This window comes from Lepidothrix coronata, unplaced genomic scaffold (assembly GCF_001604755.1).
Source record: "Lepidothrix coronata isolate B3197 unplaced genomic scaffold, Lepidothrix_coronata-1.0 Scaffold73, whole genome shotgun sequence".
NCBI classification, from domain to species: Eukaryota; Metazoa; Chordata; class Aves; order Passeriformes; family Pipridae; genus Lepidothrix; species Lepidothrix coronata.
In genome coordinates, this window is record NW_016690253.1 from 1,720,775 (window position 1) to 1,741,102 (window position 20,328).

Here is a 20,328-nt window from a genome sequence, read left to right on the forward strand (position 1 = left end):
TGTTGCTGGCTGAAGGGCAATCTCTTCCATGCTGCTTATAGACAGAATTTCCCCTAGATCCCAAAATTAGGCATGATGTATGCATGCAAAAAACCAAAACCCCAAAACAGTTTAAGAATTCAGGGCCTTCAGGAGGATCAAGGCATAAAGGCAGATTCTGCTTATCAAATCCACAACAATTCCATTAAAAAGTGGGTCTATGAGCCTTTCTTTAGCATTTCCTAATCATGCCTCGAGAGTAATTTTTCACAGATAAGTATGTAGACCTAACACGTACAGATTACATGGTAACAAAGGCAATTATCCATCCATATGGCGTTCCAGCAGTTGTGTAGCATTTAACTCACATAACTGGGCCCCGGACATTGCAACCAGCTTCTGATTTATGCCTCACCACTTCCCTTTCACATTCTGAGTCACAAGCATTCGCGTCTCTGAGGCTTTTGCGAGTGTTCTCTAACCCATTTCAGGGTGACCCCCGCACTCCCATTCCCTTTGTTCTGCCATGGACGACTCCTGGATGTATTTTCCCCGCCACCAGCGGGGATCCGCAGTCCCTGGCCGGCGCTGTCCTTACGGGTTTTCAGGGCAGAAGCGATGGATGCTGTGATGCACCTGGCGCAGGTGACCTTTGGATGAGGATCTGCGGTGCCGCAGACCCGACCCCAAACCTGAGCGGTGCCTCAGGGAGCGGGCACAGCCGATCCGCCCCGGGCCGGGCAGGGACACGCTCCCACCGGCGCCGGGGCTGCCCAGCAAATGTTTGCCATGTTCTGTCAGCTCTGAACCCTTCTCACGGTTCCCCTCAGCCCCGGCCCGGCTGCGGGACCCCCCCCCGTTCCCGGGATTTTCCCATTCCCGGGATCCCCCCACTCCGCTCCCGCCCCGCTCCCTCAGCGCCGGCAGCGCCCCCTCGCGGCCCTCAGGCACCGCCTCGGGGAGGCCACGCCCCCTCGCCCCCGGCTCCGCCGCGGATTGGTGGGAGCGGCCGAGGGGCGCTCAGAAGTCCCGCCCTCCCCTCGCGCGGCGCCCCCTGCGGGCCCCGCGGCGCGTGCGCAGCGGCGGCGGGGCGGCCCCGGCCGTTGTTGTGGAGGGGCCGGTCAAGATGGCGGCCGGGCAGGGGGGCGGCGGCGGCAACAACGGGAGCGGCGGCGGGAGCGGAGCGGCGGGGCTGGGCATCCCCGCGCACCTCACCCTCTCCTTCTCGGCCGGGCCGCACTGGGGCGCGGCCGCTCTGCCGCAGCCGCACACGGTGCGCAGCCTGGAGCGGGCCCTGGAGGAGGCGGGCAGCTCGGGCATCCTCTGCCTCAGCGGGAGGAAGCTGCGCGACTTCCCCGGCAGCGGCTGCGACCTGAGCGACACCACGCAAGCGGGTGAGGGGACTGCGGCTGTGGCGGGGACGGGGCTGCGGGGGCCGTGCGGGGCGGGTGCGGGCCCGGCCGTGCGGGCGGGGGGCGCGTCCCCGCTGTGGCGGCCGGGGACGGGCAGTGGGGGGTGCGGGCCCTGCTGCGGGGGCTGCAGCGAAGGGGTCCCTGTGGTGATAGGGCAGCGCTGCGGGGGCTGTGGGAGCAGCTGGGGGGTGACACCGCAGCGGCTGCTCTGGGCGACGAGCGGTCCCGCTGGGTGAGGGCAGGGGGGACAGCGGGGAGGCCCCACGTTTGGGGGGCTCTCCCTTGCGGCAGCAGGACGGGGTCTGCAGGATGTGGGGGTGCAGTGGGGGGGGGCTCCCCCTGCGCGCACTGGGGGCGGTTCTGCCGCGGGTGTCTCGGGGGAGCGTCCCTGCAGCTCTCTGGGAGCGGCACCCGGTGCCTCCTGAGGGCGAGCGGAGCGGGGGGTCCTGGGGGTGCCTCGGGAGGTGGGGGGCGAGGGGCCCCAGCAGCGAGTGGCTCTGTGTGAGTGTGAACGCTCAGGGCTGTGTGTGAGTGTGACTGTGAAGGCACAGGGCTCTGTGTGTGTGTGAGCGTGTGTGAAGGCACAGGGCTCCGTGTGTGTGTGTGACTGTGAAGGCACAGGGCTCTGTGTGTGTGTGTGTGAAGGAGGGGGGCTGCCCCAATGTCCCCTCTGTCGGTCTGTCCGTGCCATCAGGATGGGGACTTGCAGTCGGTGGGCACGGAGCAGGGTGTGCAAGGTGAACGGAGCTCTTTATTCGCGCTCTGGGGAATAAGAGCTCCGTGCTGTGGTTGGTTTGTACCTTCAGGGCTGTCGGATCCCTGGCAATGGAGCTGTATCGCCTGGGCTACTCAGGTCGGTCCTTCTCCTCAGCTCAGCAGGAAGGTGGTTCCAAGCGGGGGTGCGAGGGTTGTGTGCACATCCAGCGGTGTGTGTGGAGAGCTTGGGGTATTCACTGTATTGGTAAAGGCTTGGATATCGTGAGTGGGCCTGCATTCACCCAGGCTTGTAGGTGAAGGAAACATGGAGGCCTTTTTCTCTACAGTTCCTAGAAAACAAAGCTGCATTTTCCATGAAGGTTCTGCCGTACCTTGGCTGGTCCCTGATGTGCTCTTGGGTTTATTTGCTGCTGGGTTACTCGTTTAAAATGGATCATTTTGAGTAATGTGCTAGAAGAAAATATTATTGAGAGGCCAAGGATCTTTTACTCACAAGTAGTAGTGGCTTTCTGAAATGTTGTTTGGGTAAATAAATGCTGTGGGGTTTTTTTGCTTTGTTTTGGGGCTTTTCTTTCCCCACGGGTTATGAATCACTGGTGTATTGTTTTGAATAGGAGACTGCCCACTGTGGTACCTTAAAATAAAAAGAGGTTCCATGAAATAATAGAAGCTGGAGTTTTCCTTGTAGTATCGTAAAATGTGTTTAGTGATGTAGTTGGTCACTGCTGTGTATAAATATTCAATAACTGAAGCATTAAGGAAGAAGCACTGTAGGCATATAGGCAATCTGTTTTTAAAAAGGCTTTCTGTATCCTGAAGTGTGTGCATCAAGGATCAGTGGTTTTTGTTTGCTTCGAATTATTACTGTTTGCATTTTGGCAGTTTTTTGGTCATTTTATTTTGAATCTCAACGTTTGAGTAAGAGCTGTCTGCAGTGATCTTGTGTTTCTGTTTTAGGATGTGGTAGAGGCCAGTCAGTGCCATCAGGATTGAATTGTTGTTGTGAACAATGGTGTGAGAATGTTTGTGGGCAGTCTCTGACAGAAATAGCTTTACTGCTTGCTGCTGTAGGATTCCCTACTGAAATAGTTGATGTGGGCCTGTGCAAGTGCCATCTCATAACAATCCTAATGTAATGTAGCCCTGGTTTATGAATGGATCCTGAGAAATACAAATTTTCAATGTCTTTCAAAAGATGCTTTCAAGCAAAAGATTTGTATTTTCTATTTTAACTTGATCTGTAGAATTTTTTTGTTGGTGGGTAAATGGTGTTCTGTTGGTGAATCTTGGACGTCCTTAACAGAGTGTCAGTGTGGCCTGGAGCTTAGTGGGGGATCAGCAGCTGCCTCAAAGGCAACAGTCATGTAGTTATTGGCATTTTTGTAGCAGTTATCCCTGTTTCACATGGAAATATTCCCAGGGACAAGGTTCTAGGTTGAGGCTGAGCCATGGGATATGGGGGTTGGGTCAAAACTCTTTGCAGTGTTTCACTTTCTGTTCCAAGTCAGTGACTGAATTTCAGTTCTGTGGTACTTGAAACAAAAGTTTAAAAAATCAGCCGCTAACCAATCTGGATGTAAACAATTTTTTTTCCATATTGCCAACCCTTATGCAGTAGGATCTGCAGTGTTACTGTAGACCCAGAATATTCTGCCTTTATATCAGTAAAGTCAGCAACAGCAATGCTGAAGCACAACTGCTGTTGATTTATCAAAAATAACTCGGGATTTTATTTTGCATCTAACTTACGTAATGGCTTGCCAATACTTAATTTGCAAATACAGTGACATACTTTTTGCATCTTAAATTGTAAATCAAAAATTATTGCTGAGCTGAAAGCATAGAGACCATATCTGACTGTTTAGCTTTTTTTTTTTTTTAACTGTGAATTGTCCTTGCAGCACTTTGTGCAAGAAATCCTTATTTTATTATTTACCTGAATTTGTCTTCTGGCTGTTCAAACAGATCTTATGCTGCTGTTAATGAACTTCTGGAAAAAAAATAAAATCATAGGCCTTGAGATATCAAGAGGTATCTTGAATATTATAGTCATTTTATGAACACATGTAGTTTTGCTTCTCTCTGTGTGAGCAACATTAGGCCCCCTGGCAGTTAAGTAATTGAGTCTATCACATCAGTGTAATCACGGTCTGCTTAGCTGGAGAGTTGTGTGTTTGCTGGTTTGTTTTTTTAAAGATAGGTTCCTGTGCTGTGTTGCCATGCTGATCTAAGCCAAGCTGTGCCTTTAGTGATTTTACCCTCTTGTAGTGAGCACTTTTTACAACACGAATTTAGCAAATATGAAAGGTGCTTGATTGACAGCTCAAGATACAATTTGTGTGTTCTGGGTAATGCAGTGGAGCCATCAGGCTTCCTTGTTCATGGCTTTGTCACAGCGGATCTGATTCCCACTTTTTAATTCTGAGGGAACTTCCAAGCAATTATAAGTAAGTGAGTGATTGCCTATAAATAGATTAACGATTAACTTTGAAACTTCTCCTCTCTCACCACCTGCTTCCTCTTCATATCTGAGGAGTAACACCAGTGTATTTCCTGCGTGACTTCAGAGCGAGCCCTCCTGTCATGGCCAGTAACAGCCTTGGCAGGGCAGGAGGAGTTCCCACCTTGAGATCCCCGTGTGTGTCTGCTGAGGGATGGGAGGAGACAGCCTGTCACAGAGACCGTTATCAGCACTACTTGCATGTTTCTGATTTTTTTTTTTTTGCATCTTATTTCTGGCTCTTCCAAGGTATATAGTCATTCATGTGATTACAGATTAAACCTAACAAACCTACAGCTCAACACTAAGTGGGAAATGCACAGGAATGCTAATTTATAATGTTGTTCTGCCTTTACAGTATATACTTCTGAACCAAGTATGTTTTCCTTTCTGAATAAAGTTATTTTTGTTTGTGGTGCCAGTGTTGATTGAATGAATGATGGCAGGTAACTGAAGAGCAACAGCAAACTCCAATATTCAGCTAAAGAAATTAACATTCATCTAGGATGTGTATCTTAAACCTAGATTACACTCTAGAAATCAAGCATATTGCAAAACATGGTTCTTCAGTAGTGACTCCTTCAGATTTGAATGAAAAGAGAAACTCGGTTCGATGGTTTCTTGGGAGGGAGGGGTTAGTGTTTATGTTTGGAAATGCATCTGCTGCAAAACCTGGAAGTGACAGAGTTTATAAACAAGTAATTGTGGAAATTCCCCACAGTGTTTTCAGAACATGCCCAGTGTTTGGGCTGAGAGGAAATGAGTTGTGTGTGCTTGAGGCTTTGTTGCTGAAGGCCAGTGCTAAGGATCATTGTTAAGGATACTTGGTGTGATGGGCAAGCTGGGAGAAGTCTAAGTTTGGTGAGTTGAAGGTAAAACAGCTAATTATTGGTTTGCCTGCCTAGAAGGACTGCATTATGAAGAATATCACTTATATCTTAATATTGAAAACCCCAGATTCCATGTCACAGCCTTATCTGAAATACCTACAAGAAACACGTGATGTGCAATTTTTTGACTTTTTGTGTTCTCCATCCATCAGAATTATATTTGCCATTGCATTGACTATTTTTGTGCCTTGGAATATCCAGCATTTAGTGCTGTAATATTTCTGCCTTTGGTCAGCTGAGGAACTTTTGTTACTACGTATTTCTACTTTGTTACTGATTATTTGCAAAGGGTGCAAATGTATTTAAATCACAGAATGTATCACAAAACCTCGTGGGATAAAGTGGAGTAGCCTTTGCTTTTTGAGGTGTTCTTTTTGGTGAAATGTGTCTTTGTGTCTTCCCATTAGTTGTGCAGCTTGGTTAGAGTGGATACAAAAGTACATATTCATTTTCCCAGCACGGCTGAAATCTGTCCTTAGCAAAAAGGTAACAAAATCAGGGCTGAAGGCTGGAATTCCACGGAAAATGTTAAGATACTTGATTCTTTTTTTTGTGTGTTAAAATTTGTACATGACAGTGTGAAGAGACTTCTGAGTTCTCTGCTTTTCTCTGGCTGTCCAGCAGTCTAATGTTCATCATTCTTCCATCTAATCTGGGATTGTTTGCCACTTGCTAGGGAAATGTGCTGCCAGGTCTGTCAGATCTAGAGAAGGTTGAGCACTTGAGCTGAAAGAAAAAAACTCAAGTCTTACTCTCTGGTACAGACCTAAAATAGCTTTGTGCTTGGCAGACATGATCATCACACGTGTGCTCCCGTGTGTCAGTGTATGATTTCTGAAAAAATGGTTTTGTAGTTAAAAGGCTTGAAGGAATCCTGCATCCCTGGCTCTTCATCAGCTGCTGAGCAGCAGGTGTAGCTGCACAAGGAGCAAATCCCTGACCATCTGGATGTTACACCAAACACTCCTCCAGTTTGTCACTTCACCTCTGTTCCAATAGGTGGAAGCAGGATGTGATGGCTGAGAACTTGTTCTGTTGAAGACTGACCTAGAACTAAAAGGTTTATGGAAGGGTTTACTTCAACTTATCACATGCAGTAATGAGAGATATTATACAATTATTTTGAAGCTGATAGAAGTGGCTACAGCCATTCTTAAATGCTGCCAAGAGGTCTGGCATGAGTAGGACAGAGTCAGCAGGAGGCACCAGCAAATAAGAACAAATGCTGAAGTTGCTGCAGGGGAGGCCTCTGTGTCTCAGGAGAACGTGCTGGAGTTGTTGCTCGACCCTGTTCACTCAGTGCTCACGGACTGTTGGTCTGCCCAGTTTCTTCAGGGTTATTTCTGCTTCACTCTTAGTGCACTTACCTCGTTTTCCAGTGTCCTTTATCTTCCAGTGGTCTAACTTACTTGAAAAATGTTTCTGCTCAGTTTATCCAGTGACAAACTATTTTACCTGCACATAAGCAGTAAACACTGGTCCCAGTAGGTTGGTTGTAGCCTTCTGTATCTGCCTCATGTCTGTTTAGATTGTAAACTCCTCAGGACAAAAGCCTTGAATGTATATTACTGAGCATACAGAGGCTGGGGTAAGAATCTTTCCTTGGGAATTTTCTGTACACTTTAGGTATTCCTTAACAAATCCAGACTTTGCTTCATTGCTGAATGATGATTATGATGATTACTTTCCCTTGTATTACTTTTCTGTGAAACAGAAACTTGGAATTTAAAAATTTGAAAGTCAAAAAAGAAATTGTCAGAATCAAACCAATAAGTAATGGCCAGCTGAAGTGGGAGGAAGATGCCCTGTGCTCTAATACACCAGCTTAATAAGTCTTGCTGACTCATCGGGAAAATACATTTCACTCTTTCTGGTAGTGAGGCATTTTAACGATTATAGTCTAGACTAAATACTACAGTGCCAAAACAAAAAAACTTCCTGTGGGATTTTCTGCTTACCACTTCAAACTCCAAGAGATTTGTGGAGATGGGGCACCTTCAGCAGTGGAGAGGAAGATAATCCTTGACATGATGTAGTACCCTTTTGACAGGATATGCAATTTTACACCTTCATATGCCAGTCTGAGGAGCATTCCTGGTGTTGTGTTCTTTATTCTCCATTTTAATCATGCTGTGCTAAAACAGCTGAACTCAGTGCAGAGTTGTAGCAATGTGCTGTCTTGTGTTGGAAATGCCTGGATCTTCCTGATGTTGCAACGTGGTGAAGAATTCCCTGAATCCATCCATCGCTTTCATCCTGGTGTTGCAAAATATGGAATATGTGACATTTACTTAAGAAAGGATGTTCTTTGATCTTTGTCTACTTTCAAGCCTAATCAATAAGAATGAGATGGCAGCTAACAGGCAAGCTCTAACTGATGTCCAGGTCTTCGAAAAATAAATTACTTTTTGGTAGAATTGCCTTGTTAAGATTTAGGGCTTGACTCGCTTCAGTGATCTCAGACCTAGGGGGAGGTTAACAAAGCTTGGGAAGAAGAATCTCCACTGATAATGGACACAAAGAATGCAGAATTTGAGCCAAGAGGACATGTGGCAGAACTCCCAAGATAAGGAAGAAACTAATAAAGCCAACTCAGCAACTGAGCTGGATCAGCTCCGATGGGGTAACAGGGAATTCCAGCAGGGGGAAGTTGCAGCCACTGACCCCCTGTCCATTGTAGCCTGGGAGACTGGGTCCAGAGGGGGTGGGCTGGAACACTGAGTTCCTCAAAGCTACCTTGATTTCAGAGCCAGTGTGTTGGATCTCAGTCATTTTTTCCTCTGTAGAGACAACTGTAGGTCTGTTCCACTTCATGAGAAAGAAGTTCAATCTAACAGGATCCTTTTTTTTTGTTGTTGTTGTTTAGGTCTACAGTAATAGAAGTGTAATTTTAAAAAGGATTTCTTTTCTTCAAAAGTGCTGTTTAGCTTGAAAATCCAAGAACTCAGGATCTGTCAAATAGAGTGTCTGGTTGCCTGTGCAACCCTCCCTCTGTGCTTGATGAGAAGCTTTAATTACACAGTTGTGCAGTTTCTTCATTTGTCATTTTAACCACTCAGACCGAGTCTGTAACTGAACTTAGGGACATGGATAACCATAAAACAGGTATTTCCAAGCTCTTCAGTTGTTGGATTTAAAACCCAAATGCCACTTTGATATTTCTTTGTAATACCTTTGCACAAAACCAGAACACATTCCCTGCTGTCAAACACCCAGTTGAAAAAAAGTAAAAGCTGCTTTTAGCCACCTCTGGGAGTGTTTTTCTTTCTTTCAAACAGAAGACAGCCTATGCTTCTATTTGATTTAAGAGCACAACAGATAAAAATCAAGTTAAATATTGCTACATAAGATTTTAAGAATAGACATTAACTGTATCTTTCCTTGTGACAATTTGTGGTCAGCTTAGTTTCCTGAGAGGTTTTTGGCAGGTATATCAGACTCTTTGTTGTGCAGAAGAGCTGGTGGGTGCTCAGTTTGTTCTCTGTAATCCTTCACCACAGCTTTTAATGTTGGAGAGCAAACATTGATTTGTATGTGAAATACATAGTTACAGGCAAAAATTATGTTGCTGTAATTCTTGAATGTTCTTTGGCAGTAAGTTCTAAATTTTTTGGTCTATTCTACAGCTGAAATGGTTGTTGGTTTTGTCAGTATGCACAATCATTCTACATCTGGACGTGTTTTAATTGTTCATTTTGAAACATAAGTAAATACAAAGAATTCTATTATTTATTATTTCATTAACCAGGTTCATTTTTCCTTTGAAGGGAAAATGTTAAAACATTTCTGTGTTTAACAACACTAATCATGCATTAAGATTTGAACTGTGAACCTGCAAGTAGATGTGTAGAGTCTGAGGGAAATGCTGGAGATCCCAGACAGACATCCCATTTGAGCTGAGCTCAGGAAGAGTGAGCTCAGGAAAGGAGTTTAAGAGTTCCCTTCTGCTGAGATTCTGGAGAATCTGGAACGTATAATAAAATCATTAAGGTTGGAAAAGACCTCTAAGGTCATCAAGTCCAACTGTTCACCTGACACGTGTTCAGCACTAACCCATATCCCCAGGGATGAATTGGTAGTTTCAGTTGTAATGGAAAGTGGTAGGAAGTTTGTGCAAAGGACTTGCTTGTGGTCAGAGAGGGGGGAAAAAAATCTCTTGAATAATCTCACTTCCCACCAAATCCAGCTTTCAGTTTCTGACTTAGTGCTGGGGTTTTTTGTCTTCCCCTATACCAATTAACAGCATAGGAGCAAGGGGTTTAAAACACACTGCAGTGTTCACTTTTTTTGGTAAACTGGATGCAGGATCCACATTGTGGTTTTATTTAGGTGAATGCAATTTGTTTTGTAGGGATTTTTGTGGGTTGGTGGTTTGGTTTTTCTTCCCCCTCCCTCCCCCTTCTATAATTTTGTATCTGAAAGCTCCAGATGAAGTTTTAGTTCGTTAATGCCACCATCAAAATTCATGGCTGGCAGAATTAAGACCCTTTTAGGAAGTGGGGAGACTCACACTTGGCTCTTTTAATGCATCTTTAGTTTTTCTCTTTACCCTCATCAGGAACTGATAATTGAATTACCCAAACAGTGATAAGATAATTACATTCCTGTAATGCAAACAAACTACAGTTTTATATCCTGTAATTACACAGGTTGAAAGAAACCTTCAAAGGTCATCTGGGGCAATCTCCTGATGGGAACAAGTCCAGGGAAAGCAGGTTGCTTGGGGCCTTGTGCAGCTGATTTTTGAGAATCTCCAGAGATATTTCAGTCTTTCTGAAGTGGGTTTTCTGGATTGTCCTAAAAGCCTCAGTTATGTCATCCTCTGACTGAAGAAAGCTTTGTTACATAAACAGTGAAATTGGTTTCTTCATGCTAAGTGCCATTTCTGTGCTTGGTAATGGGAGGCAGATCTCTTCCTGCCATTCTTAGTTTCTCAACAAACTGGAGAAGAGCCTCAAGCATTAGCAGAGTTTGAAAAGACCGATTTGCTTAAATTTTCCTTTTTTTTTTGTACTTGTATAGTATTTCCATGAATTTTTTGAAGATTAAAAGAAGATAGAAACAAATATTAGTGATTACACCAAAGACTAATTCTTAGACTATGTAGATATTCTGTGCTGAAATACCACATCAGAAACTGGAATTAACCCATGCAGGTGTTTCTGTAGTGTCTCTGGTTGAGACTAGTTTTTTCTTTTCCAGAACCTTCATCCATGACAGACTGATAAGTTTTATCCATGTTCTCTGTGGTGATCTCAGATTTATGTTTAGATTGGCTGAAAGTGTATCTTTGGGATGAGGTCTGAATGTTTGGTTTTGTGCATCCATTGACTTCTGTAGAACTAATTATATAGTTACAGTTGTGCTTAGATGTTTTTGGCTTAGACTTTGGTTGGCTTAGACTAAAGCATTGCTAGAAAAGCTGGCTAGGAAAATGTGTATGTGTGACAAGTTAGGAGAGCAGTTCTGGATTTTGCACCGTGGGGGATGTGGGTTTATTTAATCTGGTTTCTAAATAAGGTTTTGAAGCATTTTGAGCAAACAAAGCCTAACACCAATATCCTGGATCAGCAGCATATTTTTATGAAAAATATTACAATATCAAGGGGAGGTTCAAGTGTAAATTTCTCAGCTAAGCCTTGTTTTCAAATGCAACATGCTGTGTGTGTAAAGTGTGAATATAAAACGACTGTACTGGTTTAAATAAAAGGCCAGTCTGTTCTATCAGCATGTTTCTGGTGGTAAGCAGTAATGAATGCTTAGGGAAAAGTGCAAACCCAAGGCAAATGGCATGTTAATACTATTTAACTACCTTGCTGCACACTGCTGTAACCTGACAGCTTGAGCTTTTTGTTTTTCCTTTTGATCATGGCTTAAATTTATACAGGATAGCTTCTTATTTCTAATAGCTTCCCTTCCAGGCTGACTGATTTCCTAAAATTCTTTCCTTTTGATCTTTCAGTATATTTTCTTTTAGTCACTGTCTTACAGTCAGTAAAGACATTACCTTCTTCTGTCAAAAAAACCAGCTGCAGCCAACTTCTTCATATTTTTCTAGTTCCCTTTTAAAATTTAACCTTAGTAATGGTGTAGTTCTCACATTTATTGTTCCTGCAGAGATAGTGGATTGAAATACCCTGTGATCCATGAGCAGGCATGGAGAGTGTCTTCTATTTAGTTGTCACATAACACTCCCACTGAGAGTTTTCCAGCCTAAACTGGTTAAGCAAAGGATTCCTATAATCTCACTTCTAGAGGAGTTGTCATCTTAAATCATCTGTGGTTCTGCATTTAGCAGCTTTCCTTGCTTCTCCAGTCTATTAACCCTTACAAAACCATTCTCAAGTGCCAGCAGCTTGCTTATATTTCAGTTGAGATGATTTCTCATTTTCTCATTTCACTGGAAGTCTGTCTTGTTTATAGAGGAACACTCTATTCCAAAAGTTTCTTACCATGTTTTCTTGGCCATCCATTGTAGTTTTAGTCTTCAAAAAATACCTAAATTGCATAAGCTTCACATTTACATTTTATCTAGCATAATAGACAATATAATCTCAAACTTTTTGCTTGTTGTGAAAATATTTTTGGAGTAGAAACAATTTTTTAGTTTGGCTAAAAATAGCATTACTTGTTTTTAAAAAGCTGTAAGTACATTCAATTGAGAATGTTGTGGAAAACCATAGACACTTGAATCTTTCTCCTTAGAAAAATCTGAACCCCTGGGACTATTTTAATACTGCTTTGGAATGAAAAAATGCTTGGCAGAGAAGTCAGGCAATCTCCCATCCCTTTATTTACCTTTTTATTTTATTATTGACAGACAGTGCATACCATTTCCTATTTTAATAGGACTTCTGGGTTTCATAACAGAAAAGTGTAATCCCTGCCCCACAGCAGGGCAACAAAAAGCATTGTTTTCAGCAAAGTGGTTTCTACAGTAATACACAAATATTGTCAGCTTGGTATGTGTTTGCTCCTACTGTGAAGTTGTGTGGGTTTTGTAGGAGGGTGCACTGAGGGGCTTCAACCAGACTGTGCCAATGGGATTTTTGTCAGGCCAAGCTGGAAACCACAGCTGGTTTGTATTGCCTGGTGAGTACTGCACCCCTGGGCCACTCACTCCCAGAGCAGTCAGTTGGTGCATCCTGTAGTCGTTGTCTGTCCTGCCTCTGGGTTTTGTTTCTGCAGAAGAAACAGCAAAGCTGGTTTTTAACCTGTCTCTTACCCAGCTGTGTGGCTGAGATGTGGCTGGATGCAAATACAGCAGCAAAGTTTTCGTGGTGCCCAGGAGTCTTCCAGTTCAAATATAACCTACAGTGCTGCTCTTGGGGTTGGTGGCAGTAGGGTGGGATTCTGTCATCTGTGTTTTGTGCTAGACTTCAGTTCCCTTTGCAGCTGCTGCGAAAACCAAATCAGGAAGAGGCTTAGAGCTGTTTTTTTCAGAATGGGGTTGTATCAAAGGCTGTTCATCCTGTGGTGGAGGTTGTAGAACCCTGCAAGCAATAAAACTGTACATCTTTTCTGCATGCAGTTGTCTTAATCTGCTGAATATTAGAACAAGAGAGCATTTGTTTGAACTAAAAGAGGTTTTGCAGAAAACTTTCATGTGAAAGTTGTTATTTTTCTGTAACATTTTGAAAATTGATGCGATGGGAAACAGAAAACAAACCTCACCGATTGTGAAAACTTTCTCAAGCTGTGCTAATTTTTTTAATAAGTGTTTTAGTTGGGATGTTCAGTTTTAGTTAACTTTATTTTTGCAGAGTTCAGCATCAGCAGAGCATGCCTTGATCTATAAGACTTGGTGATACTTCAGCTTGAGAATGTTTCTTAGAAATGATGGAGTGGCAACCAGTTAGGTCACAAAATGTCACATATTCTAGACTTCAAGAAATAAAATTGAGGCTACTGCCACTGGAAGGTGATCATAGAATCAAAGACTCATCTGAGATTGTCAAGTCCAGCCCTTGATCCAACCCTGCTGTGGTTCCCAGCCCATGGCACTGATGCCACATCCACTCGCACCTTCAACACCTCCAGGGATGGTGACTCCACCCCCTCCCTGGACAGCTCATTCCAGTGTCTGATCACTCTCTCTGTAAAAAATTTCTTCCCAATGTCCAACCTAAACATCCCCTGGCAGCTTAAGACCATCCCCTCTTGTCCTACTGCTGGTTCCTGGGAGAAGAGCCCGACCCCCACCTGGCTCCAACCTCCTGTCAGGTACTTTTAGAGAGAGCTGCTGCTCATGGCTGGTTTGTCAGGCTGTTGAACTCTGTTTGAGCCTGACAGTGTCTTTGAGTCACTTTTCCAACTGCTTTCTAGACTTTTTGCAGAACTATCTGTTTGTTCAGATGCTAATGTGATGGGAGCTGAGCAGACACGCAGTTATTCCATGAGTGTTAAAAACTGAGAACTAAAGCCTGAAATAGCAAGGGATCTGTATTGCTTCTCTGTTAAATGAGTTTGTTCAGCATTTCTGAGAAACCACATCCTTTTGAAATATCTTGGGTTGGGAACCAGTTACTTTCAGAAGAGCAGACAGTTGTTCTCCAGTAAATATCTCCAGTAAAGGTCTTCCCAGGTAGTTTGGGGGACTTCTGATGATACAGGTTTTGGTGGTTAACTGATAATTTCCAGGATTCTTAGGTCACATCTCATTTATATTTTCTGGACCTTTTCAAAGGCAGCCAGAGGTGCTGTGTATATTGGTAATGTGCTGGTTTGTCCTAACTTCTGCATGCAGATTTGCATAATGCAGTCATGCATTGTCAGAATAACTCTAGCTCAAGTATTCCGTTTCTGTTGTCAAAGATACCTCCTCTTGCTGCTTTTAGGCAAGGCTAAATTGCATCCTGATTTTTATATGTAATTGGTTTTTGCAACTTTATCCTCTCTTTAGCTAAATCATAAATATGTAGCTGGAGAAAGTCCCAGTTATTGTGCCTGCAATAAAGAATATTTTTTAGATGAGAATTTAGTTCTTAAAATAAATGGTAAGGCTTTCTGGGGAACTTGGCTTTAGCATTGCAGATATATTGTACAATGACATTAGATTCTGATGTAGCTGTCAAACAGGAAAAATAACGTGGGCTGGGTTTGTACCTTGACTTACTGTTGTTCCTGGAGTTGGAGGGGAAGAAATCCCAGAACTGCACAGAACAAAGACTTGATAGAGGAGGGACAAGCCTAGTTGATATTCAGTGTCATTGTAAATGTAACTGTGTAGTGGGAAATGTATTTTTGAATTCCTGTCATTCTTCTATTTTCTGTTGTAATTGCATATTAAGCAATAATCTTTTAGTATCTTAAGTCTCTTTTGTGTATTAATTATATGCAGTAGCATCTGCTAAAACTGAATTATTTTACACTTCTTGCAACACCTTAATTTTTAGGAGCATGACAAGAATATCAGTGAGTACTTTTATCTCCTCTTACTGCAGGGAAAATTTTGACTAAAAAAGGATTTTTTCTTTTTTCTTTGCTTGTAGATCTTTCAAAGAACAGATTTACTGAAATTCCTCCTGATGTCTGGCTATTTGCACCACTGGAAACTTTAAATTTGTATCACAACTGCATCAAATCCATTCCAGAATCTATTAAAAACCTGCAAATGCTCACCTACCTTAACATTAGGTGAGTAATGGTGGTTATTTTTGATCCTATATAACTTATCTCATTGGGGAGTTGACCTTTTACTTCACCAGGTCATTGAGTTTGCACTGATGTTTGCATTGAGTCTGTTTTTGATGTTATGCAGACAGTGTTCAGAAACTACAGGTGTAAAAACTCAGTGCTCTCAAGAGCATTCTTTACATCCACTGCTGTATTGCTCTTTTTAAACTTGGAAAACATATGGTTGGATCTTCTCACCGGAACAGAAGAGGGATACGAGCTCTGGAAGGAGAGGGAATCTAAAAGAACCCACCTGACCTTGTTTTCCACAATATTCCTTGTTTCTGGTATTGACTACATCAAGTCCAAAACAGATTTCTCAGTTAAGAGCTATTTAAATCCCTGAAACCTGCTGTGTCTCAAAATGTGCAAATATCAGTCCTCAGAGTGATAATTCAAGCGTGATGTGCTCTGTGGCAATTCCAAAGAGGCTTAATATGATCTAAAACTGCAGCATTTTCTGAAGGAAATTTGGCCCAACTTCCTTCAACAGCAGCCCATTTCTCTTTTGATGGTGTCTGAGGTGCTGAATTCATTTCTTTGCACAGAAAAGGTTTGTAGTTCTGACTGAGCTTTGCATGTTCTTTCAAGAGTCGACTCTCCTGACCATCCTTTTCCCAGCTGTGCTTTGTCTGTCTCTGCTCACGTCCAGGGCCTGTTTTCCCAGTGCAGGAACACGTGGGCTGTGGGATTGGGGAACAGGCTCAAATCCTGCCCTGCTGCTTCAGGTGCTTTGTTACAGAAGAAAACCACATGATCCTAAATTCTAATTTTGGATTCAGATGGTGGAAAAAATGTATTGTGCAATTCATAGTAAAGCAGGCAACTCCTAAAAAAAACCCAAACCAAAAAAAAGGAGGAAATCTGTTGAAGTGGCACAGGGAGCGACTTTCATTGCCACGTTTTTATAATCCATTCAAAAAAATGCACTTGCACATTATATTTTTGATTCTTATGCTCTCCAACTAAAAAAGCCTGGCATATCTGCCTGAAATACAACATAAAAAGAGACTTAACGCATACCTATATCAAAAACTTATTTGTGTTCACTTAGAATTAACAGAATAATACATTGCTTTCATAGAGATACTGCTGGAAGTTTCATTTTGTGGTATAAAAATTGCAGTCTGTCTTTGAAGCTGAAATGTGGCAAGGACATAAATTTATTTTTGTTGGTTTTGCAGCCCTATAAACTGCAGTCATGGAGAACATAATCTAAAAAGGTTGGGGTTTTTTAATAGGAAAACAGTGCCTTGGGTTTTTTTTTAATAGGAAAACAGTTCCCTGAATTTCAGTTAAGCACTGAAACTTCCAGTTTTTTCATAATGTTGTGTGAACACAAATATCAGCACTTAAATTATTTTTTGTCAAAAATAGAATTAGTTCTACTTAAATCAACAGCAAGTACTGGTTTTTTTTATTTTTATTTTACTTTTCTACGTGAAAGGAATTGCTTTCATACCATACCTGAACAACCTTATTTTCCAGTGACTTCTATTAAATTTACAAGTACCTTATTAGAAAAACTTGGTGTCTTTCTGACAGTGGCAGTCCAAGAATGTTGGTGTTTTTTTCCATATGGATTTAAATCAAATAGTGGGTAAGAGTGTATTTTATGTGTACAAAGCAGATACATGTGATGTCAAACATCATTTTTTTAACAGATTTCTCTGCACATTTCAGCATTAGATTCTCTCCTAGCACATACTCATTTCATCAAGCAGAATTGGGACCTAAAGTTCACATACCTGAGAGAGGCTGTATCTGGTGAGGAATTCTTGGGGGAGATTGTAGCTGAAATGTAAATGAAGTCATAATAGGTGGAGAGTGTCTTCTGTCATGGGAGAAAAGTTGTGCAATGTGCATCTCAGACTCCCTTTAAGGCTTAGAAAAAGGAGATTATAATCCAGCCTTGCTTGTCCCTTTTTCTTTCTCTCAAGTCGAAATCTTTTGTCGACGTTGCCAAAATACCTGTTTGATCTTCCACTGAAAGTTCTGGTTGTCAGTAATAACAAGCTGGTCTCCATTCCAGAGGAAATTGGGAAGTTGAGAGATCTGATGGAGTTGGTAAGTACAATTGTGAATCTTTATACTTAAAGTAAACTTATAAGCAGTGTATTTTCAGTATAATTATAGATTAATATTTTTAAAATACGGAACTACAAAATTGAAATTCAGTTACTGTGTTTTATTGGGTTTTGAGATGAAATTAAAGGTAAAATATATTGTATCTCAAAAATAAGGTTAAACAGAAATCAATATGTTGGGTCAACTAAAGCTTAAGGGAGGGGCTCATAAATAAAATTGCTTTTGAGATGATTTCATAAATAAAATTGCTTTGGCGATGATTTCATTTGAGTCCCTTGCTTGTATGTTGTTAAAAATGATGAATTTTACTGTTTACCTTCTTTACAGTAGTCATAATTCTATTTATTTGTTTTGTATGTTATCAGGAATATTATTTCCAGCTGAAGAGTTCATCTCTGTATTCTGATACAAGTTGTGTCCTTCAGTCATTGTTATCTTGTTCTGTGGGTTGGTTCCCCCCCGACATTTCTGCTCTTTATTTTGTTTGGGGTGAATGGAATGATAAGCAATATTCACAATCTGTGCAACACGTGGCACACTAAGATTTTGTGCTTTGTCATCCATCACTTTTTTGATATTTTGGCTTTTCTGATCATTGCTCCCTGTTAAGCTCCTGTGTTTTGGAGAACTGTGCAGAGTCATTCACTGACCTGGCACTTGCACTGGGTCTGATTTTTTTTTAATTTATTTATTTAATTTTTTTAAAATATGTATGGTTTCTGTAGTCATTGCAAGGCATCCTTGTCCTTATCCTGTTTCCACAGTAGCTGTGTATTCTGTGGAGAGTCTTTTAATATGATCTTATGTCTAAGCTATAAATCAACATTCTTTTTTAACTTACAAGTACTCTGAGACATTCAGAATATTCGTGAGGCTTTTCTTGTGTCCTTTACTCTTTGGTGAGACATTCCCTGTGCTCCCTTCAATGTCAGAGGATTTCAAGGTGTCATCACTGCTTTTGTTTATAGGAAGTGAATGTTTTTCATGGTTGCAGTTGTGGTATTTTGGGCTTATTTTTCAGAATTGTCAAACCTAGAATGCATCCTTGATGATGCAGATTAGGGACATACTAGAGAGAGTTTCATTCCAGTACCTGTCTAGGACATAAGAATATATTTTATACATTTTAAAAAAAAGTTTGACTACGCCTTGTGCTCGAAAGGTGCTTTTATGAAGGGAATCCCATCTCAGCTGTGGTGACATGGACAAAGAACTTGCAATGATGGTGCATCCCAAGCAGCCTGTGCTTCCTGGGACCCCCAGCCATGTGCAGGCACCATGGTTGCCAAAAGCAATGGGCAGCCCTTAAGCTGAAGCTCTGCAAGTGTGTAATGAAGGGGCCTGGATTCATCTCTTAAGGCCTGGCTTAGTTGCTGACTAGGCTTGCCTTTAAAATCGACTTCCAGGTTTTCATCAGACAGATATATCTCTCTGTTGTCTTGTCTAGGAAAACCAGAATTCTCAGAATTCTGTTTTATTGGTTTAGAATTCAAAAGGTTTAGAAAGATTCTTAGCAATGTGATTGTTTAATCCCTCTGGTCTACATAAATTAATGTTTAATTACTGTCAGAAATAGCTGTAGTCTGTGTACACTTGGTGCAGCTTTGTCACCCCTCTAGTGCTTTTATCCAAAAAGTTGGTGAGCCTGTTGTTGCTCTCTGTAAATCTTTAGTTGTCTGGGTTGGCTGAAGGCATTCTAAGGAAAAAAGAGTTGTTAGAACAGGAGCAGAATGACAGTCCCAGCAGTAGCACAAGAAGTTTGTAGCTGATACAGGAACTACACCGGGAACTCGTGATTCATAGTCTGCAGTTTTAATCTTCAAACCAGTATTTCATCATTCATTGATGTGACTTCTTGAATTGAATCTCTGAAACATGAATCATTAATAGAGAAGAAACAGTGATATCTGTTATGGTACCTCTTCTCTGTGGAAAAACCAAGGAGTTGGGATTTTTCTTTTACCATAGTTTTGATAGCAGTATTCCTTTGTGAAATTTCATTTAAGATGTTCACTTGATGTATTAATTATGTCTTTCTTAGGATATTAGCTGTAATGAACTTCAGGTCCTTCCCCAGCAAATAGGAAAATTGCAGTCACTTAGAGAATTGAACATAAGAAGAAACAATCTCCATATGCTGCCAGATGGTAAGCTACTCATCTTCTTTCCATTGATGTAGGTAAATTAGGTGAAGTATTAAGAAGATAACTAATGCCTTTTTTTTCTGTTTGTTTGTTTTCCTGAGTGCAGAACTAGGGGACCTTCCCTTGGTAAAGCTGGATTTTTCGTGTAATAAAATTACAGAAATTCCAATTTGTTACAGAAAGTTACGTCACTTACAAGTTATACTTTTGGATAACAATCCAATGCAGATACCACCAGCACAGGTTAGTATTGAAGTATTCTAGTACAGAAATTTGCTTTATCATCTTAGGGGAAGCTGTTCTAAGTTATACCAATCAAGTTTTCCTGTTTTTGGGCTCCTGCTGGGAAGTTGTGGGTACAAATGCAGTGTAGAAAGTGTTTCTTGGGGTGTATTTTCCAAAGACATGCAATGTAATTAAGATTTTTATTTGTTCATTTGTTTCCCAACAGATATGTTTAAAGGGTAAAGTACATATATTTAAATTCCTCAGCATCCAGGCGTGCCTCAGAATAGACAAAAAACCAGATTCTTTGGATCTTCCATCATTAGGTAAACGAGTCCCCTCCCAGCCACTCACAGACAGGTGAGTTGTGGGGGGTTTGTTTTATTTTACTTTGGCATTTGTTATTAAATGATCTGTTTATTACAGATAATACCTATCATTTCAGTACTTTAATTGTTCTTTATTTGGGTGCCATAGTATTTATATTCTGTAACTGGAAACTTAATTGGCTCATCTGAATTGCTATGAAAAGTTTTCATTGTACTTGCTAAAGATGTAGAAATCAGAACAAAGATGTTTAATAGACCAAAGTTTTTAAATTTATTTATTGGAAATCTCAGGTATTTTATTCAGAACAGAAGAGGAGAATTGCCCATAAATGTCCTGAATATAATTAGTCTGTTGGATGGAAAGTCTGT

The 20,328-nt window shown here is 41.7% G+C and overlaps 1 protein-coding gene across 6 annotated transcripts in view; it reads left to right on the top strand.

Moving 5' to 3' along the window:
• Positions 1-1,105: 1,105 nt before the first annotated feature.
• The window catches only part of LRCH2 (leucine rich repeats and calponin homology domain containing 2), a 45,832-nt gene continuing 26,609 nt past the window's right edge, over positions 1,106-20,328 (top strand). For all 6 annotated transcript variants that reach the window (XR_001875529.1, XR_001875531.1, XR_001875532.1 and 3 more), the window contains exons 1-6: positions 1,106-1,373; positions 14,990-15,134; positions 17,114-17,240; positions 19,303-19,408; positions 19,512-19,648; positions 19,857-19,990. Coding sequence is in view for 2 of the 6 variants with exons in the window: in XM_017819247.1 (XP_017674736.1) it covers positions 1,106-1,373; positions 14,990-15,134; positions 17,114-17,240; positions 19,303-19,408; positions 19,512-19,648; positions 19,857-19,990 (917 nt within the window). In the remaining 4 variants the exon portion in view is untranslated. The remainder of the gene's footprint in view (positions 1,374-14,989; positions 15,135-17,113; positions 17,241-19,302; positions 19,409-19,511; positions 19,649-19,856; positions 19,991-20,328) is intronic.